General features: G+C 34.3%; 1 protein-coding gene across 7 annotated transcripts in view; it reads left to right on the forward strand.

The window, feature by feature from the left end:
- Window positions 1–10,299, forward strand: part of LOC108715589 (ELAV-like protein 4) — a 65,119-nt gene extending 54,820 nt beyond the window's left edge. For 5 of the 7 annotated variants that reach the window (XM_018260874.2, XM_041561461.1, XM_041561463.1 and 2 more), the window contains 3 exons: window positions 1,251–1,476; window positions 4,186–4,224; window positions 7,959–10,299. In XM_018260874.2, the coding sequence (XP_018116363.1) occupies window positions 1,251–1,476; window positions 4,186–4,224; window positions 7,959–8,286 (593 nt within the window). In that variant the 3' untranslated portion in view covers window positions 8,287–10,299. The remainder of the gene's footprint in view (window positions 1–1,250; window positions 1,477–4,185; window positions 4,225–7,958) is intronic. The other 2 variants (XM_041561462.1, XM_041561464.1) reach the window with 1 other exon arrangement.
- The last annotated feature ends 6,599 nt before the right edge of the window (window positions 10,300–16,898 follow it).

A 16,898-nucleotide genomic window follows, 5' to 3' on the forward strand; every position in this document is an offset into this window, starting at 1 on the left:
CAGATCTGTGTCAATGATCTTCTTTGGGATATGTGTAGAGCCAGTACAAGTGGCAGCTTAGTGATAATTATGGAGTTACTAAAAGTGGTGCAAAAACTATGATTTTTAAATTAACCCTTATTCCCCTCTCCTATTCCTAAAATGACACTCCCTAAGTGCAAAAATGCTTCCCTCTGCATCTACCAACATTATTTGTTCTGATCCCATTGCAGTGTCAAAAGGAACATCTGCAACTCATTTAGGGGTTAATGACAGACAAGAGCTTAGCCACCATTGGCTTCTTCCATGTGCTAATAGGTATCCTAACCCAGTACTCTTTGTGCCAAGTAAAAGGCAAAAAGAAAACGTTGTTTATTCATATTTTCCTATGTCCATAATCATAACAAAAATATATGGACTGTACCAGTCTGCTTGTTAATGAGAAAATTCTACATCTTCAATAGTCAATAGAGTTTCCTGAAGTCATTTATTTTTATATAAAAAATCATTGCAAACTGTGGATGTTTAAATTCAGAACCTACTTCCCTTTAATTCTCCTTTGTTTATTTCCCCACACACAAGTACTGTCTCATCTTGTTTATGTTTGGGTATTTGACACATAGGTAGCATTGAGAACTGTCATACTGTATGAGAAGCAAAAGTTTCTACAATAAGAAAATGTATTTGACAGCCACTTGTAAGAAAAAATAAACCTTTACTTTACTAACTTGGCATAAGAATTAAAATGAAAGTCAAAGGGCTAGTTCTTTTTTACCCTTGTGGATTTTATTGATTGTACTTTTCTTCCTTTTTCCATTGTTACACTCAATTTTTTTCAATTAACAATAATGCTTAGTAATGCCAAATGTATATAAGTTACAGATGTATAATGCTGCATTATCTATGTCCTAACAATGTTTCCATTAAGCGGGTTACTACACATGACTGTATGCCATTAAGAAGCATGGATATTGTATATCTGTGTCAGCTGTATCCTTCATGCATCTATAGAGAACAAATATACTACTATACTGAATATGGCATGTACATACAATATTTTTTTATACTGTCAAGTGACAGTTGCTATATAATACACATTTGCTAAGACCTAGCACACAAAACTATAAGAAATACAAGCCTGAGGATCGATACCAAACAAAACATTACAGACTAGGGTAATTCAAGACAGAATGAAACCTTTTAATGTTGGGATTGAACACATTCTGTTGTCTTTGGTGATCAGAGTACTTACAATATGCTTTTGTGTCCAGGTGTGTCCAGGGGAGTTGGGTTTATTCGTTTTGACAAGAGAATAGAAGCAGAGGAAGCCATAAAGGGATTGAATGGACAGAAGCCAAGTGGAGCCGCAGAACCTATTACTGTGAAATTTGCCAACAACCCCAGTCAGAAAACAAGCCAGGCATTACTTTCCCAACTCTACCAATCCCCCAACAGACGTTATCCTGGCCCCCTTCACCATCAGGCTCAGAGATTCAGGTAAATATAACCATGTGTTGTATTAACTTTTAGTACTTTATGATGTAGATACTACAGTGAATTGGAAAAAAGGGACATCATTTGACTGCTAGAGACATAAGTCCTCTTGATAAATTCTCCTGCTAGTTACTGGAAATGTGTCCCAGAATGGTCATTTACACATGGTAATTTACACTTTTCATGCCTTCATAACTTTAGGAATTCATTTACCTACAAATAAACTCAAAGAGGGCAGGTTTTAGAATAACCTCATATAACTAGGTGTCCCTTAAAATTATACAAGCTGTTAAGACTTGGACCAACATATATAGCAGAGGCTATACAATTTAAAGGAAAGGGGGAAAATTGTATATCATGTAGTAACGTTATGTATTCCTATATTATAGAGTGCCTAGGTACTGCCTTTCAGGGTATATTTATTTATATATTCTGGGGGCATTTTAAAAAAAAAAAGTGTTAAACACATCTGCAGTATATGCATTTTTATCCTGCTCTTTCCTTTACGACATATTGACGTTTGGAGACTATGATTCTTGGAAAATTAATTGCCTGCCTTTTGCATGATTTATGTCTCCCTCTGTGAGTAGGTTATCTTTCCTTTGGGTGGAGTAGAGATTAAGGGTTCAGTGTGCCTTGTACTGTATGTATCACAGTGTGTCGTCACCAATAGAAGTTGATTGTAGTGTCCATAACTCTTTGGCGGAATGTCCACTTATTTTTAGTGGCTATATTATACAGGTATGGGACCTGTTATCCAGAAAGCTCAGAACCTGGGGTTTCCAGATAATGGATCTTTCCATAATTAGGATCTTCATACCTTAAGTCTACCAGAAAATCATGTAAACACTAAAAAACCAATAGGCTGGTTCTACTTCCAATAAGGATTAATTATATATTTGTTTGAATCAAATACAAGGTACTGTTCTATTATTACAGAGAAAAAGGTAATCATTTGTTCTAGAGCGACCATATGATATGTTAATTTAACAACAACTTTCCAATGCTTATGTCCCTCTTGATCCCAGATTAAACATAAATTTATCTTAACAAGAATGAAAAAAAATAGGATTTATGAGTATGTGATACAAATGATTATAAAACGAAGAAGCTACTTTACTCTGGTTCTGCATCAAACCATAACACTCTCTGATTTATTTATTATTTTTCATTCCTTTTGATCTTCAAAAGGTTAACAGCAGTATATGGTGATGCAGGTGATGGAATATAGTAGTGAGAAAGGTAATGTAGTGTAAACTTAGGTGGCTTCTTAACTCTATGTAAGATAAATCGATTATTCACTCAGAACTGCTCAAAGGCCCATTTTATTCAAGGCTGAGAACTAATCTTCTTGCCAAGTTTCAGGGGTTATTGATCAGTGCTTCGCCGATATTCTCTTGTGGTGCTTCAGAAAGCTGACGGGCAGAGCTGGGAAGCTGAAATCCTTTATATGCCATCATTTTTTAATGTCTGTGCATGCAGAGGCTAGTGAAAAAAAGAAAGATTCATTATTACTTGCATTCTTCTTAATGTGAAACGTCTCCTACTAAAGCCGTTTTTGTAGATTCACCCATTAAAAAAGGAATCGTTATAGATTTTACCGTTACAATAAAGCATGAATCAAGTCTTCTGTAGGTCAGAATACTTAGAAAAGAAGCAAGGGAGGCATTCCTCACTTTTTAAATATTAAAACAAAGAAAGAGAAGACATAATTATGAAGAGAGTAAGAGGGTTTATTTACAAACATAGGTACAAATATTGACCAGAGCATTGACCCCTAGATACCAATCATCCATTTCGGATTGGGCTACTGTCCCATATGGTTTCTTTCACTGGTGCAAATTTGCATTTTTGTAAATGGATCCTAATAATAGTAGTATTTCCATTTCCCCTGTGCTTATATAAAAGACTTCAACATGCTTATAGTTACTTTCACTTTACAGTTTGCCCTAATTTTGTGACATATATATATATAATTATATATACTTGAATTAATGTATCCTAAATGTCCTTGTTTGTATAATAAACAACATAGAACTTAAATTAATGGATTATTTCTGCTGTGTCAGTAATTTTATGCTCCTGGCAAATGTTGTTCTAGTTGTAATAAATACGAAAGTGGTTGCAATATTAAACCAGAGAGTTGTAGGCCTTCCTGGGAACTCATTTTGCTTTTGTGGTGCAATTTATAGGGAGTGTACAGTCTTGTATTGTAATACCCTTGTTTTTCGAGAAATGTTAAATAGATGGTTGATAACGTTTCGCCTCCCCCACCAGATTATCAGTCATGTGGCTTTATGGCAGCTGATCTGCTAAAATAAGGCCTGGATCCTGAGGGGCTGAAATTCTTGGCTCACATCTCATCTCCATGGAGATGCGTTACATGACCTTCTCACAGCTGACAGAACTGCTAACAGCTTCTCATGTAGAGAACTATTCCAGCTCTATCTGAGATGAAGTACATAAATATTTTGGCCTTTTCCACCCTATACTTGCAATGCAGAAGTTAATAAGTAGCAAGTAACAATTCTGTGTGGGTTTTCTAAACATGAAATACTGTTTGATTGACTCCTACAAGCTGAACTACAAGCAGCCAAATCAACTGCTAGAAGATTTGTCTTTCTGTTGAAGAGGGACGTCAATAATAAAAGCTCCATTGAGCTCTCTTACCATCTGTAAGACATTAACCCAAAGACACTCCTTCTCTTTCAGGCTGGACAATTTGCTTAATATGGCCTATGGCGTTAAGAGGTAATTAGAATTTCACAGAATGCCAGATGTCCATGTTGGCACAGATTGGTGCTACAATTTATTTCTTTTTGTTTGTTTTGTATTTTTTCAATTCACTAACTTTATTTGTGTTTTCTTTAATTGCTCTTTTTTTTCCCACCAGCATGTGAGATTCAGTTCACTTTTTAGTTGGGACTTCTGTTATGTTTATTTCTTTGAGGATGCAAATACATTGTGTGTTTTTTCACCATTTTCTTTTATTTGCAGGTGGGCTCCAGACATAGCTAAGATGCACACCTACCACACTGGTTGGGTATAAGCATAATGTTTACTTAACACATACAAGGACACATCAAAATAACTATATATACTATACTATATACAGTATATACTATTTCACTTAATAAAATCTGAGCGACAGCAATTGGCCTAGCTGCACTGCACAGATGATCCCTGATTCTAAAAAGCTATGCATCTTATTACCCAGGTGAACATTTGTTGAAATAGCAATCTTCCCATGAAATTAAACTAGCATTGGGCTGATTAGCCTTGGTTAATTTGAGTTGGTATAATAATAATAATTCAGAGGGTCCTGGGAGGGCTAAATCCTTCAAAAAAACACAAAATTTCTAGGCCGATTTATCAAAATTTGAGTTTGATTTTTCTTCACATTTTGAGAAAAAATGCAACAAAAAAGAACCTGTATTTATTAAAGAAAAAAAACAACAAAAAGTCACCAGCAAAAACTCGACAAGTTTTTCAATAAAAGTCAATAGGAATTGCCCAAAATAAAACATTCAAGTTTTATAACCTCATGAAAATGAATGGAACAATGTGATTCTCTTTGGCGTGCAACTTTTTTTTCAGCAAAAAAAACGCACAGTAATATTCTGTTGTGGATTTTCTTCAAATAAGCTGGACATGGAGTCGCAGGGTTTTTTTGTGGACACATTTTTCCCCCAACCTCAAAAATTTAATAAATAGTTCCTAGTAAATAACGCTATAATATTATAAATAATAATTATTTTTAAAGGGTATATTTTTATTGGTGGAACAGTGAAGCGGTTTCAGTTAACAATCTTTTTAACCACAAAGTAGTTCACATTGCAGATCCACTATTTACAGATTGAAATCCCTTCTTTTTTGTGAAAGATTAGGCTGAATCCCAAATCAAATCTGAACCCTAATTTGCAGTTTAGGGAAGGGGTGACAAGAACCAAACGTGCAGTGGTTAAACCTTTTTTTTACATCCTTCTTTGTTTGACGAAAAGGCATGTGATATTGATGATTCTGTTCTGTCAGCTACTTGGATTCGGCTTAATCCTACTGAAAAAGGCGTAATCCCAAACTGAATCCTGGATTCGGACCACAAAAATATCACTAGGCTGATTATTGTACTTTGTTTTATTTACAGTTTTTTTTAAGGGCTGGTCAAAGTTTAAAACATTGCCACCTAAAATTGGTTATCAAATGAAAACCAGCACAAACAGCCAAAAACTATTGAGAATCCTGAAGGTAAAAAACATCTTCCAATAGTTAAAGGGACCAACTGCCATTGACTTCTACATGATTTTGACAGGTTTTAGCTGAAGTATTTTCAGAGCATAATAAACCTCAAACAAATTGAGTTTTTCCTTCTAAAAATTTGCAAAAAAAAAGAAAAACTTGAGATTTTAATAAAAACGTTTTAGTGGCACAAAACATGTATTCTGTGGTTCTGATTTGAGAAATAAAAGGATATGACATCTTAAACAACATTCCAAATTCTGACAGATCATCACTGTCTCCAATTATTTGTGTATTTGTATTGTATTTTTGATGAGATTATGTTAAAACCACATATACAATTTTAATGCAATTAATAAAAATGAATTTACACTTGGACAGTTGATTCTTGCAATTTAGGATTTATATATTGCCCTGGATTTTATCCACATGAACAGTGTTGATGTGTGCATCTTAACTAGCCACGTGCTGGTTTTACTTGCTCGTTTAAGAAGTATTTTAATAACAAACTATAGCTTTTTATTTCTTTTGTTTCCTTGAATTTGCCTTTGTTAAAGTTATTAAATGTGATTTTGTATGGGAGTTGTGTGTATATATACACATATATCTATATACATTTTTTGCCATGTTTATTTTCTGCATTTATTTTTATTGTTTTATAGAGAATACCAACAATTTTCTCAGTACAGTACAATACAAGAATAAACAAAATACATTCTATTGTGTGACAGTTCCAGTCAGTGTTCGGATAAATAAGAAACATAGTAGTAGCATTTTTAACATTCCTACACATACAGTAGTTTTATACTCTTTTTGTCATATAATATGTGTGTGTGGGAATGATGCAAAGACAGAGACATTTTGTGCATACTGCTACTAAAAAATGCCTTACCCTTTAAACAAAACAGGGATTGTTTGTCCATATATTGCAATATATTTAAGATGGCCAACTACGTCAAAGTCATCCCATATCTGGCCAGTCCTACGCTTAATTTTCATCTGATTCATTAAGAATTCTATTACTTCATTATACATTTTACAAATCAGATGAAAATTAAGCATAGGACTGGCCAGATATGGGATTACTTTGACATAAATGCACAACATGTCTCTGTCTTAAATATATTTATAATGGGTTGAGTGCAGAGGGCTCTTGTATTTGTGTATATAACCCAACTCTCTTTTTGTGTTGATGAGCTCATCATTAATCTTTGCCCCTGGCTGTACTGCATGCCTTTTATAGGACTATATATCTAGCTGAGCTATATTTACTTTAAATAGACCAAAACAAGTACTGAGAATTAATCAATTCGGTAGATCCACCAAGTGCCTATATTAGAATGCCTTATAATTTACACTGCTAAAAAATCTAATGACTTTTTAAATAGACTGGATCTAGGTTGCAAAACTGAGAACGATTAGCTTTAGTAGAATCACTTGTGAATATTAACTATCATTAATTGTTCTGGTTCTTAAAGGAATAGTTCAGTGTGAAAATAAAAACTGGGTAAATGGATAGGCTGTGCAAAATAAAAAATGTTTCTAATATAGTTAGTTGGCCAAAAATGTAATATATAAAGGCTGGAGTGAACAGATGTCTAATAAAACAGCCAGAATCCAACTTCCTGCTTTTCAGCTCTATAACTCTGAGCTAGTCAGCGACTTGAAGGGGGGCCACATGGTACATTTCTGTTCAGTGAGTTTGTAATTGACCCTCAGCATTCAGCTCAGATTCAAAAGCAACAGATATGACCCATGTGGCACCCCCTCAAGTCTCTGATTGGTTACTGCCTGGTAGCCAGGGTAACCAGTCAGTGTAAACCAAGAGAGCTGAAAAGCAGGAAGTAGGGCTCTGACTGATTTGTTATACATCAAATCACTCCAGCCTTTATATATTACATTTTTGGCTAACTAACTATATTAGAAACATTTTTTATTTTGCACAGCCTATCTATTTACCCAGTTTTTATCTTTACACTGAACAATTCCTTTAAAATGAACTGAATATTCATTAGGTCATAGACAAATAACACAACTGTCCTTGATATTGTAGCTGAGGATTTGTAGTCAGCTAACTCTTAAATTCTTTAATATATTTTATTATTTCAGTTCTTTGGAGTACATATTTCCTTCATGAACTTCATCCAATGTTTTTTTTAATACATTACTCCTTTTTTCACTAATGATCCATTCCTATTCTTGAACCCCCAGTGTGACATAACTGACATGCTATTTTTTTCTCTGCCTAGGTTTTCTCCAATCACCATTGATGGAATGACAAGCCTGGTGGGAATGAACATCCCTGGGCACACGGGTACTGGTTGGTGCATCTTTGTTTACAACCTCTCTCCTGACTCCGATGAAAGTGTTCTGTGGCAGCTTTTTGGCCCATTCGGGGCCGTCAACAATGTGAAAGTCATCCGTGACTTTAACACCAACAAGTGCAAAGGATTTGGCTTTGTCACAATGACCAATTATGATGAAGCTGCAATGGCCATTGCCAGCCTTAATGGATATCGCCTGGGTGACAGAGTTTTGCAAGTTTCCTTTAAAACCAACAAAACCCACAAATCTTGAATTTCTAGCCTATACACAACACCCCAATCTTATGAACAAAATGAAGACGAAAAAACAAACTCTCAATGGCTTATAACCAACCATGGACTTTATAAGCCAGTGTTGCCTAAGTATTACCATTGGATATCCTGTGATAAACCGGAAAGGATTTTATAATGCTTAGAAAAAAAAACTTTGATGCATTGAATGTTCTTTCATAGCTGTCGTTGTTGAATATAATATACATAGATTACAATGAGCGGGGCTTTTTTAACCCAGCCAGCTAGTTTTACACCTTCTTTGAAGGTTGCTGTTTTTAAGATGACCATGAATTCATTTGAAGAAGTAAAAAAAAAGAAGAAAAAACAATTATAAAAACTTGGAAAAAAAAACAATTTTTACAAACTAAACACAGTAAAGAAAAGAAAAAAAATTTTCTTTTCTTTCTCAGCTTTCTTTTTTGTTCACAAAATGAGTCCTTTCAGATTGGTGACCCACTCCTCCTTCCTTTCTGATAACCCAAGTGCAGGGATGTAGCAAAGGTTTCAGCACTGAAGGGGGGCTACAAAAAATAAAAAGGAACAATACAATTGTTCAAAAAGGGAACAAAAATAATAATTTTTGCAAATAACTGTATTGTTTCTTTGTTAGGTTTTGAAAGGAGAAATATGAGGGGATCACAGGGGTCAGAATACCTGATGACGCAAAACAATTTAAATAAATGAACAATGTTGCCAAAGAGTTGGTCTCTTTGCTGAAAATGGGTTTCCAGAAAAATCTATTTTTATAAAATATAAAGAATTTTTACAAGAGAATCTGGATTTGAGAAAAAAATAAAATAATATTTTGACTGGCTAATTTAGGGGAAATTGACAACTTTGTCATTCATACTGCACTGGTAACTTTTTAGAGAACAAGACATGTTTTAAATTGGATTAGTAGAATGTTTTTTGAAAGATGGATTACAAACAGTTGATCTTCGTACCTTTTCATAGCATGTTGCAAACAATCCTATTGAGCAAGGGAGAGTGTTCTTCACAGAACCCCAAAACCACAGTCAAAACCCAAAAAAGCAAGAGGTGCATTGCAAGACAATTTTTTCTTTAAGTCATCAGTATGGGATATCAGCAGAATAAAAGAAAACCTAATTTTTTGGGGGGGGCGCAAAAACTTCCTTAGTTTGAGCAGTAGGTGCTACAAATCATTTACATATCTTAGTATCATAGTTAAATGTAATGTGTTTAGAAAGAATAATCATTTGCTTTAAATTTGTTAAGAGTTTTCAAGTTCACTTTATGGCCCACTCCAATATAACTGGGCTGCGTTGGCACATTTTAAAACACTGTTTTTATGTTGCTTGCAACACTTATTTATTTAATTGCTGATGTAATGCATTTGGCCAATATCAAATATAGCAGGTTTGGCTAGTCTATTTATTTGTTTACTTAAACTATGGGAAGAAGCATATTATTGTGTCATTTCTTGTGTGTGTACGTGTATATATAATATAAATATATATATAAAGTTATTTTTTTTCTTTCTGTTAATTTATTATTAAGTTGTACTACTTTGCTAGTTCTGTTTGTATGTCTTAAAATGTTTTCTTATAATACTTGATTGACAAGCGTATCAAGGTAACTTGTGTAGAAATATTGTTTGATATGTTGTCATGTTTGTCGTGAATAATTTTTCTTAATGCACATTAGAAACGGAAAAAAACTGGTTCTTTATTTTAATGTTACTCTGATGGATGAAAGAACAAAGCTATGGGAACAGAAGATGGAATGGGTGGTTCTCCCACATCCAGTGCACTGATAATTTTAGTATGTTTGTGCTCTGTAGCGTTCTATATTTTAAAAAACAAAACAAAATAAAAAAGTTCTGCTCTTCCCTGAGTACTAGGAAGTTACTCGCTATGCATAATCTAGTTGATAGTTACAATTTGCTATTGCTTTTTCTTGTCTTGTTATATCAAATCTTTTCAATACAAGTTTAGTCTTAATGGTAATAAAACGTTGTTATGGTTATATATAACGTGCTTATTTTGTGAATTTATTTTGGCTATTTGTTGTTAAGGCATGTCAACATTTTTACTACTTGTGGAAAACACACGTGCAACATTCCTACAGAACACATAGTAATTGTTACAGCCCAATGCATAATAAAAATGTAAACAGACCTCTGACCAATTGCTAATCGGTACTGCAATAAATACATTTCTCTAGTTACTACATATAATTTGGTTTTCAGTGGGTCCATGGATGACCTCTTTTATTCTGATTATTCTATGTGATAAACTATTTAGATGACTCCAAAACAAAAAATAGGTTATGTAGTAGTAAGTTGTTGAGTAACGCATAGAACAGATTTTCTTTAATTATGTAGAAAATTTAAAAAAAAAGTTCTCAATAAACATTTTTTTTCAATTTATATTTACAGTATATAATATATTTTTGCAGATCTTTTGCAATTTAGTTTTTTCCCTGTTAGACTTATTTCTCAAGCAGTGGAGAAGAAATGGTGGAAGTGTCTTAGATTAATGCTATTTACAGGAAATTAGAATCGCCATTTTATTCCATTTCCTTTACATTGTTTTTTTCATGCAACACAACACTACCCAAGAACTAAAATGTGAGCAGACCTGATGTTTTTCTACTTTACTGTACAGGAAAAGAGAATTTTCCCTGTCTAACCCATGTTGTCTGGGCTTCCTGTTTGATCCATAAATTATAGCATAAATGAGTACTGAGAATGATTCCATATTTTCCATCTTTGCTAAATTTTTCTGGGACTCCAAATTTTATATATATATATATATATATAAACGAGAAAAATTTGTAGCGCACTCCAGGGACTTGTATATAATCGAATTCTTTATTATTTATGGGATAATAATCGACGTTTCGGCTCCCCTCTAGAGCCTTTCTCAAGATTGAGTATATATATATATATATATATATATATATATATATATATATATATATATATATATATATATATATATATATATATATATATATATACTCAGTATAATCACAATGTCCAACTGACAAATGGTCACCACGATATGGGTAAATTACAGAAAATACAGCATCTTCTCCTTCATAGTAACCACTAAAGCAAAATTTAACCAGGGATACTTTGTGTATTGCAAGATAAAATCACACTAGGTGGCAATATTATCATTTGCTTGTTGGCTTGTCCAGTGTCCACTACTCACACAGACACCATTAGGTAAGTGCTAAAGCTCTCCATCTCAGCATGACATCATATAACTAAATCATATACCGGTAGGTGATAGCATCATGGGCCTAAGCTAGCACTATCAGTAACAGGTGGGTACAGTGATATGCAGTACAGTTATAATACATTAAACATACATGTATTAGACATACAATTAATACATTGATTTTATTACCTGATGCACCTTACAGTGATTTAAGGGGCAGGTAAAATAATTTGCAGAAAATATGAAAAATCACAATTGGAAAATAAGGGAATAGTATTGGTTAATTGTTCAAAATGACTAAAATCTGAAAATGTAAGTTATTATTTCTAAGGTGGCAATTTTATTCATATAATTCATAATGGGCGGACTTTTCAGAACATTTTTTACAGTACAACTGAAATTAGATCTAAATAGTCGTTTTTGGATAATAGTTTAGAAGTGACCTTTTCTCCCTTTCGTACGTACTAAGGGGGTCTTTACTAAACTTTGAGGAAGTGCCCGGTGTTTGGGGCACGAAACGCGTTAGTTTGCTGTAGACCCACCACAACTGTACCACCATGTATTGTTTCAATAAAGCCGCATTCTTCCCGTGGAGAAGTCTGCGAGCGGGTAACATTCCTGGGGTCTTAACCAAACTCTGAATGCAAAATCCAGAAAAATTTGTGGTTTTTTTTTTTTAATAAAATCTGACTTTTAAAAAATATAAAAATTAAACCCAAGGATGTAAAAGTCTAAATCAGAAAATCTGGCATATCAGACCTGTCAAGGTTGCATATAAGTCAATGGGAGAAGTCCCAATGATTTTTTGATGTGCGCTGAGTTTTGAGCTTTTCTGAATTTTTGGGCAAAAAAGCGCAACCTGGGTTTTTAGGTAGAAAATTTGAAAAAATCACGAAAATCTGATTTTTTTTCCCTCAAAGCAAATTTTCAGGAAAATGTAATAAAACCCAAGCGGATTTGATTGGAGTTTGTAGCAGAAAATGTTGAGATAAAATCAGACTTTGATAAATAACCCCCTATGTGTTCCTATTCCATTCTATAACTTTATTATTTTTTAGTTTCTTTGTTGACCACAGAGCAGGCATTTCATGATGCAAGCAGTGCACTATGGTGATACTGTGAAACAGAAAGCAAAGAAGGTATTTATGTTGTACGAGAAGCATCTTTCCTCCTGTGTGCCATGTCAGTACACAAAGCATGTTAAACACAAAAGGTGTTAAGGTCTTTATTATTTATTAATAAAGTATTTACAAATATTTCTTCATACCACACTCATTGTGCTGACTTATTTTGTCCATAAAAACTGTGTGGAGATCTTGAGTGGGAAAAGCCAGCTTGTAAGTTTTCCATCTATGGATTGTTTTCCTGCAACTGGAAAATGGAGCCCAGTAATCCTTTCTTGTTGTAAAACACATATGCTGTAGGCCACGTAGCTATTCAAACAATCTTAGCTCTAGTTCCAATAATACACCAAAGGTAGGAAGGTATTATAAGCAAATATATTAGATTGCCAGCATTCTATCCACATTGCACTGCTGACACCTCTGGCTGTAAAGAAGCAATTTAGAAATATTGGAATGGCCATATGTTCAGTAGGTGCATTCACACTGTGTTTCATCTTCATTGATTCATAGTCTGAACCTTTGAATTTCTATTAAATTGAAGACTTTTTTTCCTCCGTCCACTGACATTTCTGTAAAAAAAACTTATTTTCTTGAGATCAAAGGAAACTATAAAAGATAGGGGAATTCTCCTTATGTTGTTAATATTGGCTTCAGTTTTGCATATACTAGTGCTGTTAGAAATTTGCAAGTGAGTGATGTTACATATATATACTGTACAGTTACACTGGTGCATGGCTGGTAACATTCAAAATAACTAATCTAAAGCATGTTTCTGTAGTGCAACATAAATCTTTTCGTAAAGGAATGGCATACTAACTAACAGACGTGATTGACTCCAATGTTGTTAGGAGTAGTAGGCATGCCCACATTTCCTTTAACATAATTTGGGGATCACTGCCAATTATTTAAACTCATATTTTTGCTAGCATTGTTTATAAAGGTGTGAATACATATGGCAAATAAAAGAACCTGTTCTTCAATACATTGCCTACATTTTGCTGAGAATGGGCAGAGAATTAGAGCTCTTTGCTACGGTCAAAGCAGGAGGAAGCCATGTTTTTTGAAAATGTATATCAGTGAGTTGCACCATAATAACGGGTCAATTAAGCACATATTTAATAACATGTGAAGGCAAACTAAATTAAAACACATTAGTGAAATGAGATCATTAAATGCCCGAAAAAACAAGTTTAACGTTACACAGCTTTTCCAGTGGCTTCTAAATTTAAATTGAAGCTGTTATAACTAGTGATGCTCACACATCCAGAAAACTTGCCTCTTAGATTTTCATCTGCAAAGGAAACTACCATGTTTATGTGCATGCGCAAAGAATGTGTAACATTCAACAAAAGATTGTTGTCTTGATTTTATCTGCATTTCAAATGTTTTATTTTGCTTTAACATATCATATACTCCTGCTTTGTCAAGATCAAAACATGTTTTTCCCTATTGTCCTATTGCCCCAGTCATCACAATTTTATAGGGAAATATATTCTAAGGCCTTTGTATATTTACAACATGATGGAAATTACAACGCATTTTACCATCTTACTTAGAAATGTATATTTGCTCAAGAAGTATCAGGGATAGGAAACAGAAAAACAGGGAAATGTGTCATGAGTTTATTTAACAGACCTTGGCACTAGAATCACAACAAATATAAATAATGCCATTTGTCACAGTAATTAGGAAAGGAACAAATATTTTGCTACATGTTCTAATCCCTAGTTCTTGCTGTTAGATCTGTCATGCTGTTTGATTTCGCTACAGATTTTCCTCATTGCAATTGTCACAACAGACTGTTGCCCCAACTTATCCTTGACATAAAGTTATAAACATACTAACCCCTTTTTTCTCTAGAGAGGCCGTCATCAGCTTTTACTTCTTCTCTACATATAAAACAATCTACACTGCTAGATTCACAGCTATTACCATTCTTGGGGACAAGGTTTTCGCTTCACAATTTGCAAAATGGTTACATTTCAGTAAATTTTTGTCAGATGCCTTGAAGTCAGTAGCCAATTTTTCTTTTGCACTAATGCAATGGAGTCAAAAATACAAAAAGAGGGAAAAAACAAATAACTTCATATTAGGGTTGCCATCTGTCCGTTTTTGACCTGGACAGCCCGGTTTTGAAGGGCTGCCAAGGTTAAAACTTCCTACCCGGTTTTCAAAATAAGAAAAACCGTGTAGGATTCCCCATGATTGACATGGCGATCAGGCAATCACGAGTCATAGCCCCGCCCCTCAACATCACAACCCAACCCTCCATGTCACTGCCATGCCCCTATACATCATAGCCCTGCCCACATCACAGCCCCGCCCCCTGCCCGGTCTTTACTGGGGGGAAAAGGTGGCAACCCTACTTCATATTTGTACAATATGTTTTATAACGTTTTCTTCCCACACAACAAAAACACAATTTATTCCCAGCAAAACAATACGTAACAAAACGTATTTACTAATCCCTATTTTTAACTCATTATTGCAGTAATCAAAAATAATTTAGGATACAGGTAAAAACCCATACAAAGCAAGATCTGGCAAGGTTGTTAGGAAATCCACACAAATATCAATTATATCTTGGAAACTAACAGGTCCAGAGCTGCATAATTAGCACTTCAGTGGATACAGCTATAGCTGGTATTCAATACTCACAAGTGCTCGAAACTGGATGGGAATGCAAGAAAGGATGCCTATATAACTCAGCTTATTTTCCTTATGGCCATATCCCAAGCCACTATAACAATGGAGGCTTGTGGACAGATATATGAACCCCTAAAAATGTATGAGCAGCATCTTAATTTCATGTTAAAACAAAGCTTTTATTGCTGTGTTGTTTCTTAATTGTTATTTTATATTAATAATTATATATTATTATATTAATAAGTGAAGATTTTAAAATAAGCAGTGCTACAGTATAACAAATAAATGGATTATTGTATGCCTGAATTATCTGCAAACATAATAGTTAAATAATATAGTTTGGTTAATCTCCTAAAAGCAAGATGTCTTATGAACAGGACAAATAATAAGAAAATCTAAATGTGACATTAATATTTCCATCATGAATTTTCCACTGTTACCAGAAGATAATTTATTTGTTTTGTTATTGAAATCCACTGAGGTTATACTGTAGATGTAAAATACTGAACAAAACAATGATGGTATATCAAAATAACAATGTGATATAGAAAACACAATGCCAGTGTGCAAATCAAACAGGATTTGTTTCAAACACAAATCAAAGATTTAATGGACCTTGTATGGCACGGGAGATCCTTGACCTTCTTTGCAACAGCAGTACCCATAGCAGACCTAACCATGTGAAAGGGTTAATGGGTATATATTGGTATGTCTGTCCATGAGATGGAACACATAAAGTACATTTTATGTTCCTCCTTGACCAGTTTATTGGCCACATTAAGGCAGTGTAGTGTGCCAGCCCTGGGTGTACGGCCTGTACTGGGATGATTAATGATATTTAAACTGTGTTCTGACAGCCAGTGAATACACAGATATATCAGTCATCCTGCAGCCTTACTGGGAGAAAATAAATACGTCTATTTGTAGGCTGATTTTATCTCTCTAAATATATTCTTATTTAACCCAATCCAGACTGTAATCTGCTTCAATCAAAGCCCATCTGCATCTTGGTGTGGTTTTGTGCTGGCAGAAATGGGAATGGGACTGTTTTGGTTTACAAGAATCCAAGCTTGAATCCTATCTATCCCAGCATTAAATAGTGTATACATAAAGGTACCCTATAATATTATATAATAAATATCTACTCAGCATTAATACATAAAATAGATCAGCACCAGTGTCGGACTGGCCCACCGGGATACCAGGAAAACTCCCGATGGGCCCAGGTGTCAGTGGGCTCTTTTGCTTCTAAACGTTTGGTCTATTTCATTGGCCATTCCCTGTTTATTTTTGGGGCTTAATAATGGAAGAATATAGTATAGTACAGGGGTCAGCAACCTTTACTATCAAAAGAGCCATTTTGCCCCCTCTTCCACTAAAGAAAAATAGTCTGGAGCCGCAGAACATAACACAGCTTATAAACTTTAAAAAGTTTTAACCTTATTTTAATTTTAACTGTTACAACAAACAGAAGTGCAGTGCAGTGTGTATGTGTAGGCCTACTTTGAAGTAAATTAAACACTGAATAGTCCTATTAAATGCTATTGTTCTCATCTGTTTAGTGTGACTTCTGTTTCTGAAGCTTCATGCTGATCTTCCCTCTCTTGTCTTGAGTGTGTGACCGCAGTAAGGAC

The sequence above is a fragment of the Xenopus laevis genome, chromosome 4S (genome assembly GCF_017654675.1).
Source record: "Xenopus laevis strain J_2021 chromosome 4S, Xenopus_laevis_v10.1, whole genome shotgun sequence".
NCBI lineage: Eukaryota > Metazoa > Chordata > Amphibia > Anura > Pipidae > Xenopus > Xenopus laevis.